The sequence below is a fragment of the Choloepus didactylus genome, chromosome 15, assembly GCF_015220235.1.
Source record: "Choloepus didactylus isolate mChoDid1 chromosome 15, mChoDid1.pri, whole genome shotgun sequence".
Classification (NCBI taxonomy): domain Eukaryota; kingdom Metazoa; phylum Chordata; class Mammalia; order Pilosa; family Megalonychidae; genus Choloepus; species Choloepus didactylus.
Genome location: NC_051321.1, coordinates 85049790 through 85066675, shown reverse-complemented (window position 1 = coordinate 85066675; position 16886 = coordinate 85049790). Strand labels below are relative to the sequence as shown.

The 16886-nt window shown below is 49.9% G+C and overlaps 1 protein-coding gene across 1 annotated transcript in view; it reads left to right on the top strand.

Moving 5' to 3' along the window:
* DRGX (dorsal root ganglia homeobox) overlaps nt 1-8489 on the top strand; it is a 32811-nt gene extending 24322 nt beyond the window's left edge. The window contains exon 6 of the mRNA XM_037805391.1: nt 8224-8489. Coding sequence (XP_037661319.1) covers nt 8224-8489 — 266 coding nt within the window. The remainder of the gene's footprint in view (nt 1-8223) is intronic.
* The last annotated feature ends 8397 nt before the right edge of the window (nt 8490-16886 follow it).

Sequence of the window (16886 nt, the reverse complement as noted above, 5' to 3'; positions counted from 1 at the left end):
TTTTCATTTCTTTTGTGTATGTACCTAGGAGTGGAATCAGTAGGTCATATGGTAATTCTCTATTCAACTTTTTGAGGAACTGTCAAACAGTTTTCCATAGCAGTGTCACCATTCTACATTACCACCGACAATGTACAAACGTTCCAGTTGTTCTGCATCCCCAGCAACAATTGTTATCCACCCCCCTCTTTTAAAAAATTGTAGCCATCCTGGTGGGTGTGAAGTGGTATCTCATTGTGGTTTTGATTTGCATTTCCCTAATGGCTAATGACGTTGAACATTTTTTCTTGTGCTTATTGGCCATTAGTATATCTTTTTTGGAGAAATGTCTATTCAAATCTTTTGCCCCTTTTAAAATTGGGTTGTTTGTCTTTTTGTTGATGAGTTGCAGTCTTAATCTGCTTTTTAAACTCGATATTCTATTAATTTTCATGGCACTAAATGGTCTTTTATAATATGGTTTTGTAATTGCATTCTGTATGGATGATAATAACTAATTTAGACAATTTCCCATTATTCAGTTTTTATTGCTATATGCCAAACTTTGATGACTTTCTTTGTAGCTAACTTCATTTTTAGCACATTCATAAGTATAACCTTTTGAGAGATAAAAAAAAAAAAGAAAGCAGAAAACTGCTGCTCTCTCCTAGAGTTCCCAGTCTTGAAATCTAGTGATTAAAAGATGAGACTTTTAACATTTGTTTGACTTACTCTTCAAAATTCTTTTTGCAGAATACATTGTTCAACCTTTTGGTCAGATGGGAGAGACGTCACTGGGGAACAAATACAGTTGTGAAAAGAAGTGTAGGTGGTGTGCCACGTGCAGAGTGGACAAGCAATGCTGATAAGAATGTTTATTGTCTACAAATACATCTTTATTGCAAATGTCCCTGGCGGTGCCTTTTGGGTTTATTTCTTGGGGACACTGAGAACAAGCCTAGTTCTTCAACTGGCTGTTGAATTGAATTGGAAATTGGAATAAGCTGTGAATTGTAACTTAAAATTGCCCTTTAAATGGCATGAGGTTCTGGAAATAATTTTTTGAAGACTGAGTACTATGCACTTGATGTAACTGATCCCAAAGGTAGATGTTAGTAGCTCCTTTTGTACCAATGAGAAAACAGAAGCTTGGAGAGATGGAAAGTTATCCTATGAGTAGTTAATGGTGGAGCCAGCAGTCACAACTCAGAGCCCACCTTTCGGCTTCGTTGGGATGTACCTAGCTTCCTGGGTGTTACAGGATTCCGAGAATGACAGCTGGGTTTGGGGTAGGCATTTTCTAGAATCTTCTTCCTCTTCCTGACTTAACAAAGAGGGAGACTGAGTCTCTCTATGGCATAATCATCATCGCCCCCACTGTTGTATTCTGGGGATTTCAAAGCCCTTTCAAACACCATCTCTTATGATAATTACAATTTCCATTCCTTCTGTTGGTCAGCAATGGCTGTTGTGAGATGTGATGTGCCACATTGCTTGACCCAACACTAACGGCCCCAGGTTCCTGTGCATTTTGAGATTTTGCTGGCTACGTTTTATAAAATTTTGTTTCCTTTCTCATTATTACTCTTCTACCATTGGCAGCCACATTTCTTTCTCGTTTGCAAATCAACTCTGGTACATCAAGTCTTGTCCACAACTCACGTTAGAAATGCACTCAACAGAAAAACCTTAAGCTCTTGAAGGCTGTGAGTATGATTTTCATGGGCAAAGTGTGTGAGATTTGGGGACTGTATTCTTACTCAGTGAGTATTTGTTACTAAGCCACCCTGGACGCTGCAGAGGACTAAACTCTGTTTTGCTGCTTCTGGTTTTCAGTAGTAGCTGGAGAGATGAAGTTGTTTGGGGAAGTGGCATATAGAGAAGTCTGGTGATGCCACTGGTGCTGTGAGCTCACTGAGAAATCGAGAGTTAGCTTCATAAACATCTTATTGGTGGAAATCATTTTTTCTTTGTTAAATAAATGGCTGTAGGATTTTAGGGACATATTGCTTGTTGGATAAATTGTTAGGTTCCAATCTACTGAAATCCTGCAGACATAGGTTAACATTGGAAGCAGAACTTGGTTTTGTGGTTCACATCCCATTGTACAAACCCAGATCTTTTGGTTGAAAGAGGTTTACAAAATGGTCTTGTCCAATAGTCCATCGTATGCATGACGATTCTCTATAGCACCCTTGCCAGCAACCCAGAACTCCTCACCTCTGGAAAGAGCCCACTGCATACCCATATCATGCCCCTAGAGAGGACAAGATAAACCTTTCCTCTGACTTCCACCCCCCCTGGTTCTGTTCTACTCCTTGAGCCACCTAGAGAGAGTACACTCGTCTTCCACAGAACCATCTTTAGAAAGCTGAGGCTGTTACTGATCTCCAGCTTATCAGCCCTGATTTTTTCACCCCTTTACTCCTCCCTCTCTCCCTCCCTCTCTCCATCCTTCCCTCCATCCCTCCCTCTCTTCCTCCCACCAGGAGATATTTCTGGAGCACACCGTATGTGCAGGTCCTGTCCTAGGTCCCTGGGTACAGAAATGAACAAGAGAAATAAGGTGCCTGCTTTAATGGAATGAGAAAAGAGAAACAATAAGCACGAGAACAAGTATGCTGTATTGGATTGTGAGAAAGGCAGAGAAGGACACCGTGAGCATGCCCAGGCCACGGTAGGGCGGGTGTACTTTATCTGAGTGGACAGAAAAGTCCTTTCTTAGGAGGGGCCACCCAAGCTGAGACCCTAAAGCTGAGAAGGAGCCATTCATGCAACGATCTGGATAAAGAAGGGTGTGCAGGCCCAGGGAGCAGTAGGCAGATGTCTTGGGTGGGCGTGCTTTGGTCTGCCTGACATTCGACATGGCTCTGGGTTCACATTTAGGCAGCAGATCCAAGAAACATTTTGTTAGTGCTTTAATCCTTGGGGTCTTCCTCTATAACATATGGACAATAGCACCTACCTTGCAAGGTGTCAAAAAGATTCCGTGGTATGGTATGTGCCTGTGGCCTGGGGGTGGCAGGTGTGTCTATTGACCGGGGACTTTCTGAGTGGCCTGGCCCTTGCAGCGTGGAGAGGAACGTTACGCTCCCTTTTCTACAGGTTCTGCGTCTTTCAAGGCAACCCGCACCCACACTGGGTGAGGTGAGCTCCCAGTGGAGTCACACTGACCTCAAGCACAGCTGCTGGCCCCCTCCCCTGGTACCCTCATCCTTGAACTCAGATCGTCAACCTCACCCTTTTCCCTGTAAAAGGGATTTGGCACCTTGGTTGCTCTTGGTCTTTTCTACTCTACAGATGGCCTCTCCTGGTCTTGCCCAAATCTACATCCTTGACTGGCACATTCTTTCTGCCCTCATCCAGTTCAGGGCAGAGGAGACAGAGGGTCCCTGGGCACCCCCAGAAGACTCCTCCCTCCAGACACTCAAGGGGTTGCACGGGAGCCATCTTGGATGTGGCTGTTCAGGAGAAGCAGGACAATCAGGAATTGGGGTTCAACCAAATGTGGCTTTTGTTTCCTGTTGTCCCTGCAAACTTCGCGGTGAGCGTCTTCCTCCCCTGTCCTCTACCAGGCTGGAGGTAAGCCAGGAGGGCCAGGGGCTGTGGAGCCCGCCCTCAGGATTCCCCTGGTAAACGTGGTCTGTGGGGTCTGTCCCACTCTGCTCAGTTTCTGCTGCCTGCTGGACTGAGCCTCAGTCAAAGTCGAGGCAGGAGGTGACGGCTGCTTTTGACCTCCTGGTCGTCTGCAGGAGAGCGGTTCTAGTCCCACCTCTGTGATACACTGGGATCTTGGGCCAGGCCCTCTGGAGCCTTGGTTTCCCTACTTGGAAAGTGGGGCTGAGCCCTGCTTGCATCTCAGGGCGGCTGAATATGATGGGAGGCAGCAGGCTGGAGCCCAGGCACGTAGGGGGTGCCGGTCAAGGAGAGCGTCCTTTTCCCAGGGCAGCTTGGAAAGGAGGGGAGTGATGCCCTCAGGTGTCTGAGGGGCCGCAGGGGCCTGGACCAGGCACTGGGAGGCCTGTCCAGATGGAGGATGGGGACATCCCAGCTGCTGGCTAAATGGGGTGTCGGGCTGGGTGATCCTCTCCATCCTCTGGGGGTGGGGGAGCACAGGCATCGTGTCTCATGGTCATCATCGCCCCAGGGGCAGATGGCAGGATTCCAGACCCTGCTCGAGTGGTAGGGCCACAGCTCAAGGTGGCCAGGGGGGCATGTCTGGGCTGGCCATGGCACCGGGGACCAAGCAGATCCTGATCCCGATCCCGCTCTGGACCTCTTTAGGAATTTGTAACCAGTGCAGCATTTGACAGCTGGTCCTGCCATCTTGCCCTCTAAAGTGCACTGAGCAAGGACTAACCCAGGCTGGGAATCAGGGACTCTCCTTTCCATCCAAGGAGCAGCCCCAGGGACTCAGTGGCCCGGCCAAGCTGTCTCAGTGGAAGGGGATTAGGTGCCCGTCTGTAAACCATTTGCTGAGTGTTTCTGTGAGCTGGGCTCTGCGCTGGACCCTGGAGGGCAGGGAGGACAGGACAGTGCAGCCCCTGCCCCAGCAGTTCAGAGTCTGGTGGGGAGGCTGGGCCTGCACCCATAGGTCCCAAGCAGCTGGAAGGGGAGGTCAGATAAGCATCCCGAAGGATGCAGGATGGAGTCCTGAAGGATGAACTGGAGATGTCCTGGAGATGCTCCCAGCTGAGGACGACTGGAGCACCTAGGGATCCTGATGGGAGGGTGGTGGGCATGGGGAGAGGTACAGAGGGACCCTTTGGGAAGGTTAGCTGAGGTCAGACAGAGCATCACAGATGAGGGGCTCTCTCCTAAGTCTGGAAGGATGACTAGAACCGAGCCCAGGAGACAGGGTCTCTAACAGTCGCTGGGTGGGGGAATAGGGCCCAGCAGGGGTGCATGTGACCAGGGGGTCTGGAGAGCTATAAACAGTTTTGTGCTGCTGGAGCAGGGACGAGGGCCTTAGGGATACAGGGGCATGGGCAAAGGTACAGCTGTGGTGTGGGGATCTTGTGTGCTGTCCTAACATTTGGATGCTCATGCTCTCAAGACATCAATGGTGACAGCTCTCCAGCTTTGGCAGCACTTGGAGGTCAGGTGCAGATCTACGGAAGGGCTGCTTGGGGCTTCTTCTCTTGTCAGGCCACTGCCCTGTTCTCTGGTTCCAGGGCTCATCCACTAGAGCCTCCTTTCTTTCTTCTCCCTCCTTTCCTCCTTTCTCCCTCCTTCCCTACTTTCTCCCTCCCTCCTTTTCCTTTTTTCTCACAGATATTTCACAGGGGCTCGTCTTGTGCCAGGTGCTGGGGATAAAGTAGTGAACAAGACAGAGAAGGTACCTGCCCTCTGGGAGCCTATTACCTTGCAGGGAAGGGGTTACGGGGTGGGGCAGGAGGAGATAATAAATAAGCAAACAAGCCACTAACATTCCAAATATGTTTATGGCAAATGCTATGAAAGGTGTGAGCAGATGCTCTGATGGGCATAGCCAGGGGGTCTGACTCAGATGGGAAGGTCCCCAAAGTCTCCTTGAGGAGGTGATGGTTGAACAGAGCCCTAGAGGAAAAGAGAGGAGTCACCGTGAGAAGAGTGTCCCAAGGCAGAGGGGCCTCTTCACAGGCAGAACCTGGCCAAGGGTTCAAGGTGGTGCAGTGTCCTCTTCAGAGTTAAGGAGTGGGTCCTGGAGCCCTCTGCCTGGTGGGAAATCCAACTCCATCACTCATTTATGAAGGAAAAAGCTACTTAACCTCAGTCTCTTCACTGGCGAAAGGGGTAATAGAGCCTATTTCACAGAATTGTTCTGAAGATGAGAGGAGTTAAGGTATAACATGTTTAGAATGGTGCCCACTACATGCAAATGCTTGGCATAATATAGAGCTTCCTGCATGAGGATTTGCTGTGGTGGTGATGATGGTGGTGATGGTGGTGGTGGTGATGATGATGATGATGATGACAATGATGATGGTGATGATTATGATGGTGATGATGAAGGCAATGATGTTGTTAATGGTGATGATGGTGGTGATGATTATGATGGTGATGGTGGTGATGGTGATGAGGGTGATGATGGTAATAGTGATGATGGTGACGATGGTGGTGGTGATGGCGATGGTGGTGGTGATGGTGGTGGTGACGATGGTGGTGGTGATGGTGATGGTGGTGATGATGGTGGTGATGGTGGTGGTGGTGGTGATGGTGGTGGTAATTATGATGGTGATGGAGGTGGTGGTGGTGATGGTGATGATGATGGTGGTGGTGACAATGGTGATGGTGGTGATGATGGTGGTGATGATGGTGATGATGGTGGTGGTGGTGATGGTGGTGGTGATGGTGGTGGTGACGATGGTGGTGGTGATGGTGATGGTGGTGATGATGGTGATGGTGGTGATGGTGGTGGTGGTGGTGATAGTGGTGGTAATTATGATGGTGATGGAGGTGGTGGTGGTGATGGTGGTGATGATGGTGATGATGGCGATAATGGCAATGATAAAGTTTGAGGATCTGAAGGGAGGACTGTGTGGTGCATGAGACAGGGTGGAGAGGACAGTGGGACCAGATCATGCAAGGCCGCAGTCAGGAATTTGGATTTCATTCAACAAATATGGATTTTAGTCCCCAGTTACTTCTGATTTGCAAAGACTGTTTCCAAAGTCTGTGAGTGCTTTCAGGAAGAGCTGCAGGGCTGGGTGAAGGACGGAGGGAATGTTGCCCTTCCCTCATCAGAAGGGGAGAAGTGGCTGGTGGCCATGGCTGACCCCGTTTCAGGCCTCAGGGACAGGCACCAAATTCCACCCATCACTGGCAGTGCTTAGATGGACCGTCTCCTTCCTGCCCTGGTCATTCTGGCCCAGCTTGCTGGGGGCTGAGGCTGTAGTCATGTACATCCCCTGGGGGATCACATATTACATGTTCACTCAAATTATGTCATGATGGCAGCTCGGTCCCCCTACCTCAGCTCTTTACTTTTGCAATCTCTTCCCTCTACCCATGATACTCTTTTCTTACATAGTCACAGGGTTCTCTCTGTCTTGCTTCATTCAGGTCTCTGCTCAGACATCACGGCCCACCCCTTTACTGGCTTCCCCTTCTCCACGCACTTATCCTCATCTGACTTTGTTTTATGGCATCTGAGTGTGCCAGGCTGTGGCGTGCCTCCCCACTGGAGCACGTGCTCCAGGAGGGCAGGGCTGGCTGCCTTGTTCCTGCAGATTTTCTGGGGCCTGGAAAACTGCTTGGTGCTCGTGGAATAGTTGTGTTGACTAAATGTATGAAGGAATGAGTGAAGGAATCTATAACCACCGAGGACAACACCAAAGTGGCTCCTCATCAAGGGTCCTGCTCTCTCTGTCCTGAGTGGCTGGCAGGCTCTGAGCCAGGCCACTTTCCCCAGGCCCCGTTCTGCAGTCAGGCCTGTGCTAAGTGCTTTCCAAACTGGTTACTCCAGAGGATCTCAATCCGTCTTAGCTCACAGTACCATTGGGGTCTCATTCATTTTTCACAACTCCTCTGGGTCATAAGAAATATCCACCAGTTTCGTTCATTAGATAGTTAGATCCATGTATTTATGTTTTGATCTTTTAGTTGCCATTTGAAAAAATATTGACAAATTGAAGAAATTTTTTTCCATTAAGCGATTACCATTCCTTTCTGGCAGGATGTGCGTCTGATGGACTCTGTGTGACTCCTGTAAGCTTTGAATTGTGTTGGGCCCACTACACTCATTTTCTGTTCCACATGTGTTTCTGTGCTTGCACAATCCAACTTCACAAAGTTATGACATCTTTGAAAGGAATCCTTGAAAGGTCCAAAGTGGATCTGTGAACACCTCAAGCTTTGTTGGTGGATGTGGCTGTGCTTCCTTGAACATTTACAATATCCCTGCAATGCCCCCGTGAGCCCTTTGGGGTGCCTTGGCACGTAGTTTGTGGGGTGTGGGAATGCTTCACTGAATCCTCATAATGATCCTGTGAAGCAGGTGTTGTCCCATTTTGCAGAAGTAGAAGTTGAGGCCCACGGAAGCCACAGAACTGGTCCAAAGTGAAGGTCAATGAGGCCGGGCCTCCCTTGGACTTTCAACTAGACCTCTGGAGTTCTGCATCCTTGGGGCTTTGACCACTGGTCACCCCTCCCTTAAGTGTCCAAAACACCACCAGACAGAATACATCAGCCCCTCCTCCAGGCCCATGCCCTGAGTGCCAGCATGCACACCACAATAACGCCTGTTGTTTTCCCTTCTTCCAGGGGGCCCACTGTGCTCTTGCTGCATCCCAGACCCCATGGGTCTCTCCTTCCTGCCCACCTACGGCTGCCAGAGCCACCGCACGGCCAGCGTGGCCGCCCTGCGCATGAAGGCCCGCGAGCACTCCGAGGCCGTCCTGCAGTCCGCCAACCTCCTGCCGTCCAGCAGCGGCAGCCCCGGCCCCGCAGCCAAGCCGGCGCCTCCCGACGGCAGCCAGGCCAAGACGCCTCCCATCAAGGACCAGAGTGAGGGTGAGAAGAGTGTATGAGGGGGCAGCGTCCACGCCCGGCGTGCCCCACCCCCGGCCCCCTGCTTTGCCCAACCTCAGCCCCCGCGGAAAACTCTTGGAATAGCAAGGAGAGGCCTGCTGCCCCAAGGCCCTCTTCGGGGACCCGGAAAGCAAAAGCAAGACACACAACAAACTCGGTGCCCGGTGCGGCCCCTCTGGGGCCCTGCCTCTTTGGCAATAGGCCCGTTTGTTGCTGGACGACTCCAGTGGCAACAGGGTCCTCTCGGTGGTGAGACCACTGGGGTTTCCATGCAGACCCAGAAGTCTTGGGAGGACGTAGAATTGCTCACCCCATCACCCTCTCTGTCCCCAACCTGGGCCACTGTCTGAAAGTCTCGTCAACCCAAAGAACCGTGGCACGGATCGTCCTTGAGAGAAGGCCCAGGGCTGAGTTCTCATGGGTCTGCCCCTGTTACCTTGTTTAGGAACCGGGAGACCAGTGTCATCCCACCAACTCTGATCTCTCCAACCAAGACTAGCGGCAATGTCCTTCCCTCTCTTGTTGGAGGGTGTTGGCTGTGGGCTCGGTGAGAAGGCAGCCTGGGATGCCATGGGGGCAGGGGGCTGCCTGCCAGACACAGCCTGTCCCAGCAGGGACTGGGGTCTCCACCCCGAGGAGCTCTCAGGGGCCCAGTCTGGCCAGGGAGGCCGGGCCCATCAGGCAGACCGTCGGCTCCGTGAACCAAGCTGGACTCTGCAGGCACCGAGGCAGGTGTGGGCTCCCCACAATCGAAGCTCCCACTCCAGCCCCTGCATCTCCGGAATGGACCTCCAGGTTGGCGGGAAGTCTAGGGAAGGCTGGGCACCCTTGGAGGTAGGAGAAGCCCTCCAGGAACGTCTCCAAAATCATTATGCCCCTGGATGAGCTCTCTCTCAGGTCTCCGGCACAGGGAGATGGCTCTTTAGTGGTGTTGCTTTCTACTGAGAAAAAAAAAAAGAAAAAAAGTAGGAAAATGAGACTGGAATGGTGTATGTGCAGAAATGGAGCACGGGAAAGAGGGTTTCCTTGTGGCGAAGAGACAATTCATTCTTAAGGGCCAACTCTGATTGAGATTTCTGTTTGGGTCTAGGTTTCTCTGTTCTCTCATATGGATAGTAAACTTGAAGATCTCAAAGGGAAAATGTGCAATAGCGAGCTCTCTGCCACTGTCTAGCTGGGGGTGCCTGGTACCTGAAAAGTTGCCATCTTTGATAGCTCACCGATGTTGATGGTGTTTCCGTGCAAATGGTTATTGTTTTTATGACAATTATTCTCATTTTCAATTATGATAATCAAAAGGTTCTACTTGCAGATCCCTCAGTCCCCTTTCTACCCTTTATCCCTAAACCAATCCCCTAAATGTTTGCGCCTCGTCTCTGATTACTGCAAAGCATTTGATGAAATACATGGTCTCCTTAAAAAAAAAAAAAAAAGATCAAATCCTTCTTCCTGCTGTATTTTGCTTGTTGAGTACAAAGATGAAACGATTTGCCAAAAAGTGGCAAAGTTGCTTCCGTTTCCCTGTAATTACGAATGTCCGGTTGAACGATGTAAGCACAAGCCCTTCTGTACACTAACTCTTCAATCTAATTGTTTGATTAAACTCGTATTTCCTCCAGAAAGGTACATAAATAAGTGAACTGTTCAGCAAATTAAGAATACTTAACAGCGTTGCATCTGAAAAGTAGTTACGCTGATTAAATTTTGTGTCCTTGAGGACTTTCAGGAAATTACTTTTGATCGTCAATAACACAATTAAGTAAACTACACACACATTAGCATGAATAATTGATAAGAAATTATGTATTACCACGAAGCACTGATTTAATAATTCATGATGCGACACACTCTAGTGACTGTGCAAAAGTGGAGAACATCGAAAAGTCTGCCTGATGATACTGAAAGAAAGAAAGAAAGAAAAAAGCACCAAACCTTTGCAGAGATACCGAGTATTCAGTTTTGTTGTACAAAGGCAAAAAAGTAAACTGATGCATGATGTAGTTTCTGTTTGTTTAGATACCCAAATAAATTTAGGAGCGTTTAAAAGAAAGACAGAAATCGCCGAGGTTGGCTCTTTGTTCCTCTGGGCCCTGTGGCTGCTTGGGTGGAGTCTACTTTGGCCACGATGCAATTAGGGACCTTCTAGAAGCTTCCAGGAGGAAGGCTTAGAAACCTTTTAGCAGATGCTGGGACAAGACAGAGGCCCTTCCAGGGGTGGGCACCTGCAGGGGTCAGACCTTCAGCCCTAGGATGCACCTTTGGAGCTGTCCTTGGTGAAGCCCCTCTCAGGCACTGCCGACCCCCTAGCACTGCTGTCCCTGGAGCCCCTGCAGGCTGCCCTGTCTGCAGAAGTTCATAATGCAGCTATAAAAGGCAGCCGGGCTTCATTCTGGGCAGGAGGCTCAGGGCCCAGGGGTTGATTGATTGATTAATTATTATTATTCATTTATTAGTTGACGCACTCTGAAGAGCATTCCTTAATGCACTCCAAGTTATGGGAAAGGAGAATAGAAACCACCAAAGCCAGGACTGGGGGCAGCAGCCAAAGCTTTTTGGGGATGAGGGTCTTCTGGGCTGGGGAGCAACAGCAGGGGGTGCAGGGATTCAGGGGTGGTGGCTCTGGGGGCATAGCAGCTCCATTCTCCATCCCCCAGTTGGGGCTCCAGTTAGAAATGCCCAACCCCATGGCCTCTCAGTCATGTGCAAGGATCTGCCTTGAGAAATGATCCCCATTTAGGAAGCCTCTAACCTTGTTTCTTGCCTTGGAACTTTACATGTGTTGGCTCACTTAATCCCAACGATCAACCCACAAGGTGTGGCAGTTCCCATCGGCAGATGAGGAAACTGAGGTGCAGTAGGGTTGGCCAACTCCTCCAGAGTTATGTGGGCAGTAGCCTCTGCAGGGGAAGAGGGAGAGCTCAGCTTCATTGCCTGTTGCACAGCGAGGGCTTAATGAATGAATGAATGGGATTCACTGTGCTCAATCTTCAAGGTCCAAGAAGACAATGGAGGCATAACTAGGGGTGGGACAGAGGGCCTCCTGAATCAGCTCTGCTGTCACATGCCAGAGGACAGTCATGGGTCACTGCCTTGTTTGGTCACTGATGGTGGTGGTGGTGGTGGATAGGGGTGCTGCCTGGAATTGTAGGCAGGGCTGGGGGTCAGGGGTAGGAGGAGGTACCACCAAAGGACTTCGTGGACCTGGCTCAGCATCTCTATCTCCTGAGTCAACACTGGCAGGAACTGAGGACACCTGGACTCCATTTTACCCGCCCCAGGGCCGGCCGAACCTGACCTCCAGATTTGTGCCAGTGGTGCAGACTCAGGCCAAGCAGCGATTCCTCAACCACTTCACGTAATGGACATTTTTTTTGTCTGCTTCTTAATTTCCTGGTGGGAAGCCTTAGAAAAAATGAAACTTCTATGAATTTAGAACCTGGCTGAAGTATTTAAGGGCCTGAAGTTCTGCCTGCATTCCAAATTCCTGGCTCTAGGGGCTGTGTGACTCTGGGTAAGTTACTGAACCTCTCTGGGCTTTGGTTCTCTCATGTAAAATGGAGAAAATAACAGTATCAGTCTCAGATGGTTCTCTGATGATTATACTGCCCAGAGGATGAGTTATCTAAATGCTCACTCTTGCTCCCACCCAGCCCCACATATACCAAAGGCTTGAAGAATTCTTTCCAGTGCAAACCTCACATTCTCAATAAGGAAGCAGGATTGGTTGACTTTTGGCTTTGAAGCGTCCACAGAGGGATTTGGGATGGCCACATCCACCTCCCGAGCAAATCCTGCAGGCCGTCGGAGAGTGTGTTGTCCAGGAGGAGGCCAGCTGTGGGCCCATCTTCTCTGCTAGTCTTAGGACTTGAAACCTGGTGGGGGCTGTGGTGCCCGGAAGCGAGGGAAAGAAAACGTCTTAGTAAAGCCTCTTATAGTTGCAAGTAACGGGAACTCCAGAAGCTATCGTAGGTGGAAAAGTGACTGTATTACAAGAATCCAGGGACAATTCATGGGGCTCAGGAAGGCCAGGACTCCAGGGGATGGGCACTAAGAGCCAGAGGCTGTCGGGAGCCCTTCTTCCTTGTTTCTCTCTCTCTCTGCTGTACTTTTCTTCCTGAAGTTCTGCTCCCTCTGCTTTGTCATGCACACAGAGGCCTCTCCATTCCTGACCTTCCGTGGCCTAAGTTGCCCCAGGCAGAGATTTACTGCATGTTTGGACACCCCTGTCAGGTGTCCGTCTCTGGTCCAATCTGCTGTGGCCACTCAAGGCTGTGAGGAGGGGACATGGGGCATGCTGATCTGGACAGCCACCATGCAGGCCCACTCCCGAGAGCTCACGGTAGGTGCAGAGGAGGGCAAGTTAAACCCAGGGCTGATAGTCATGTTCCTTAAAGACAGAGACTTTAGGGACTTAACAAGATTTGGTTTTAACAAGTGAGAATACAGCTCTGTATCTGAGCTCTGCTCCCCCACACAGGCAGCCATGCTTCCAGAGAAGCAGTTGGCTGTTTTTCCCTCTGGGATGTGGCCAAGTCCTTGCCACATCAGCTCCTGAGAACCCTGGTTCATCCCAAGAGCTGGGGGAGTACCCAGCCCCTCGCTCAGGAGGCGGGTGGATCCTGCGGCCATGGAACCCAGGTGGTTCCTTGAATGTCCTTGTCTGCCCATCCATTTCCAGAACCTCCTCCCTATGACCCCCGGGGCTTGGCACCACCCACTGCTATTCAGGGGTGTGGAGGCCTGTGTGGTCAGTGCCAGGCTGGCAGGCACCAGGAGCTCTAGAGCCTTCATTCCAAGAGCAGCTTGGGCGCATCTGCTCCCTCCATTGGCAGGAGGCAGGGGAAGGGGTTTGGCAAAACTGGGATCCAACCCCCTCCCCAGCCCCACTGTGCTCCTTAGAGAGGGGCTGTCCTGCCCTGACATGGACTTCTGAGCCACCTCAAGGCGAAGGAGGCCTCCTGGTGCAAACAGGCCTCTCCTGGGGGCCTCCTGCTCGGCGCTCTGCCCCCTGGGCCTGAGGGGACTGGCTTTGGAGTGCAGCGTTCTCTTGCTGCGACTGCCTGCAATCAGCTACCAGGCCCCTGAGCTGGGAGGATGGCCCCTCTGGGCTAATCTGCTTCTTTTCAGAGCCTGGCCATGTCCAGGAGATGGGCTGTTCCTCTTTAGCACTCTTCTTTAGGATTCATGCCCAGCTGCTCCCCTCTACCTTGGCTCTCCGACTCTACTGGGTGCAGCCTGGCTCCAGGGCTGGAGTGGGGAAAAGAACACGTGGTCAGACAGAGCTGGGCTGCGCTGCAGCCCCCTGGCCTGGGGCACTGGGTGGGAGGACATGTGTCTGGCTTGAGCAAAGGGTCCTCACTGCATGGGGGGTACAGGATGAAAGTACCCAAGCTGGGGGACTGCCGGGTCCAGACTGTAGCTTTCTTGTCCCCCTGCCAATAAGAAGCGTTCCAGGAGGGGAGGCTTTAGCCTCTGGGGCCTGGCGCCTCCACTATGTAGAGTGGAGCATCCCCTGACCTTACCTAAGGCCCGGAGACCCTCTTTGAGGCTGTTGGCATCCCCCATACGTGGTAAGAATCCAGGATCTGGGCTCCAGCAGCATGGGACAGGAGAAGCCCCCCAGGTCTGGGAATCAATCCCTTCTGTGACACATATATTAGCTGTGTGACCTTGACTATGCTGCTTAACCTCTCTGTGCCTCTCTTCTTTATCTGTATAATGGAAATAATAATATTGATATCCACTTCATAGGGTTGCTGTGAGGCCCCAGGGAGCTCACACGTATAGAGGTGATCTGTGAACAATTCTCAGGAGGACAAGGTTGTAGGTGGCACGTTAAAACTCTGCCATTAACGCAGACCTGACAACATGCAGGCAGAAGGATAGAAGGGGATGAGCGGCCAGGAGGTGAGGGGTGGGCCGGGCTCGCCTCCCCCTGCCGCGGCCCTCCCGCACTCTAGGTCTGGACGGGGCAGCGAGGGGGGCTAAATGACTGTGTAATGGCCACATCTGTCAGCGCCCGCCAAATGGGTTTTCCAGGAGCTGGTGAGCTAATGGCTCTGCAGTCGGGAGAGAGCTTCTCCCAAGTGGAGCACTTTACCCCACAACGTAAGGCCGGCGCGGACCCAGAACAGCTGCTGTTTCTGCAGCCTTGAATTAGGCCTCCTGTCCTGGTTGGTTTGCCCGCACCTGCTGCCAGGGGCCATCCCCCAGGTGGCTCACAGGTAGTTTACGGTCATTTTATCTTCCTTTTTTTTTCTCCTCCAAGTATTGGTAACATACATATATATACCTACATATATATATACATATATATATAACACATTTTAACCATCATTAAGGTTACAATTCAGTGGCATTAATTACTTTAAAATGCTATATATCACCACCCTCCATTACCAAAACGTTTTTATCTCTCCAAGTAGAAACTCTGCACCCCTTGAGCAATAACTCCCCATTTTCCCTTCCCTGCCTCTAATCTACTTTCCATCTCCACGAATTTGCTTATTCTGGATGCTTCATGTAAGTGGAATCATACAATATTTTGTCCTTCTGTGTCTGGCTTCTTTCACTCAACACGATGTTTTCAAGGTTCATCCACGTTGTCACATGAATCAAAACTTCTTTCCTTCATTCCTGAATGTTCTTCCAGTGTGTGTATCCACCACGGTTTGTTTATCCGTTCACCTGTCGATGGACCCTGGGGTTGTTTCCACCGTTTGGCTACTGGGAATCAGACTCGGCTTTGAACCCAGATCCAACATCACCCACTGGCTGTAGGACTTTGGAGAGCTGCTTGTCCTCTCCGAGACTCTCGTCTGTGAGACGGAGGCCGCAGGGTTCCTGGGATGGGAGGAGCGCCAGTGCCGTGCCCGCGGGCGGTGTGCTGGCTGGCTTCTGCCCTGGTTCCCACTGCCCCTGCCGCCGAGGGGTGGGAGATCTTCTGGATGAGGATGGGGCCGTCAGTCAGATGGGTGGCAGGAGAAAACCGCCCTGGGCTAAAGGGGCGTGAGAGTGTGGGAAACCCAGGTTGCAGAGTGCATGGCACGGACAAGCCCTTGTTTCCTATAATATACCTGCGGAGGTGTGAAAGTGGTGTGTGCAAACTCTAGCCACAGCTCACACATCACAAATGTGTTCTGTTTCCAGAGAGCCACGAAATATCGTAACTTCTACAATTACTGGGTCTCTCGTGTTTTTTTTCTTTTTTTTTTCAAAATTTTGAAATTATTATATTTGATAAACTTTAAAATTTTTGGACCAATTTTAGGTTTAAAGGAAAATTGCATGGAAAATACAGAGCATTCCCATAAGCCACTGCCCCTTCCCAACCTATCCCTTACTATTGACATCTTGCATTAGTGTGGCACATTTATTACAATTGATCAACCAATATTGATACATTATTAGCAATGGAAGTCCGTAGTTTACATCAGAGTTCACTCTTCATGTTGCACAATTCTATGGATTTTGACAAATGCATGATGTCACATGTCTACCATTATAGCATCATACACAATAGTTTCAATGCTCCAAAAATGTTCTGAGCTCCACCTCCTCTTCCCTCCCTTCTCCTCTCCACCCCTCACCCTCCTCCCAACCCATGACAACCACTGTTTCTATTGTTTTGCCTTTCTCACAATGTTATGTAGTAGCAATTGTATAGTACATAGCCTTTTCAGACTGGCTACTTTCACTTAGTGATATGTGCATAAGACTCCTCTTTTTTTTTTTTTTTTGTGGCTTAATAGCTTGTTTCTTTTTATCACTGGGACAATATTCCATTGTACAGATGTGCCACGGTTTGTTTATCCCTTGACCTATGGAAGGGCATCTTGGTTGTTTCAATTTTGGCAATTGTGAATAAAGCTGCTGCAAACATTCACGTGCAGGCTTTTGTGTGGACATCAGTTTTCGACTCCTTCAGGTAAAAACCCAGGAGCATGATTGCTGGAGTGTATGGTAAGCCTATGTTTAGCTTCGTGATAAACTGCTCAACTGTCTCCCAAAGTGGCTGTGCCATTTTGCATTTTCCCCAGCAATGAGTGAAAGTTCCTGTGCCTCTCCATCCTTGTCAGCATTTGGTGTTAATGTCTTGGATTTTAGCCATTCTAATAGGTGTATAAGTGGGATCTCATTGAATTTGCCCAATCTCATCTGATCTTGGAGATACATGTGTTTTTTTTTAGAGACTCTTTTTATTTAGAAACAATTTTAGACGTAGAAGTTGCAAAAAAGTACCTCTATTTTTGGAAGCCTCTCACCCAACTCCCACCAAAGAAAACATTGACAAAACCATAGTACAATTGTCAAAACCAGGGAATAGACATTGGCACAACCCTATTAATTAAGCTACAGAACTTATCTGGACTTCACCAGTTTTTACACCTACTCAT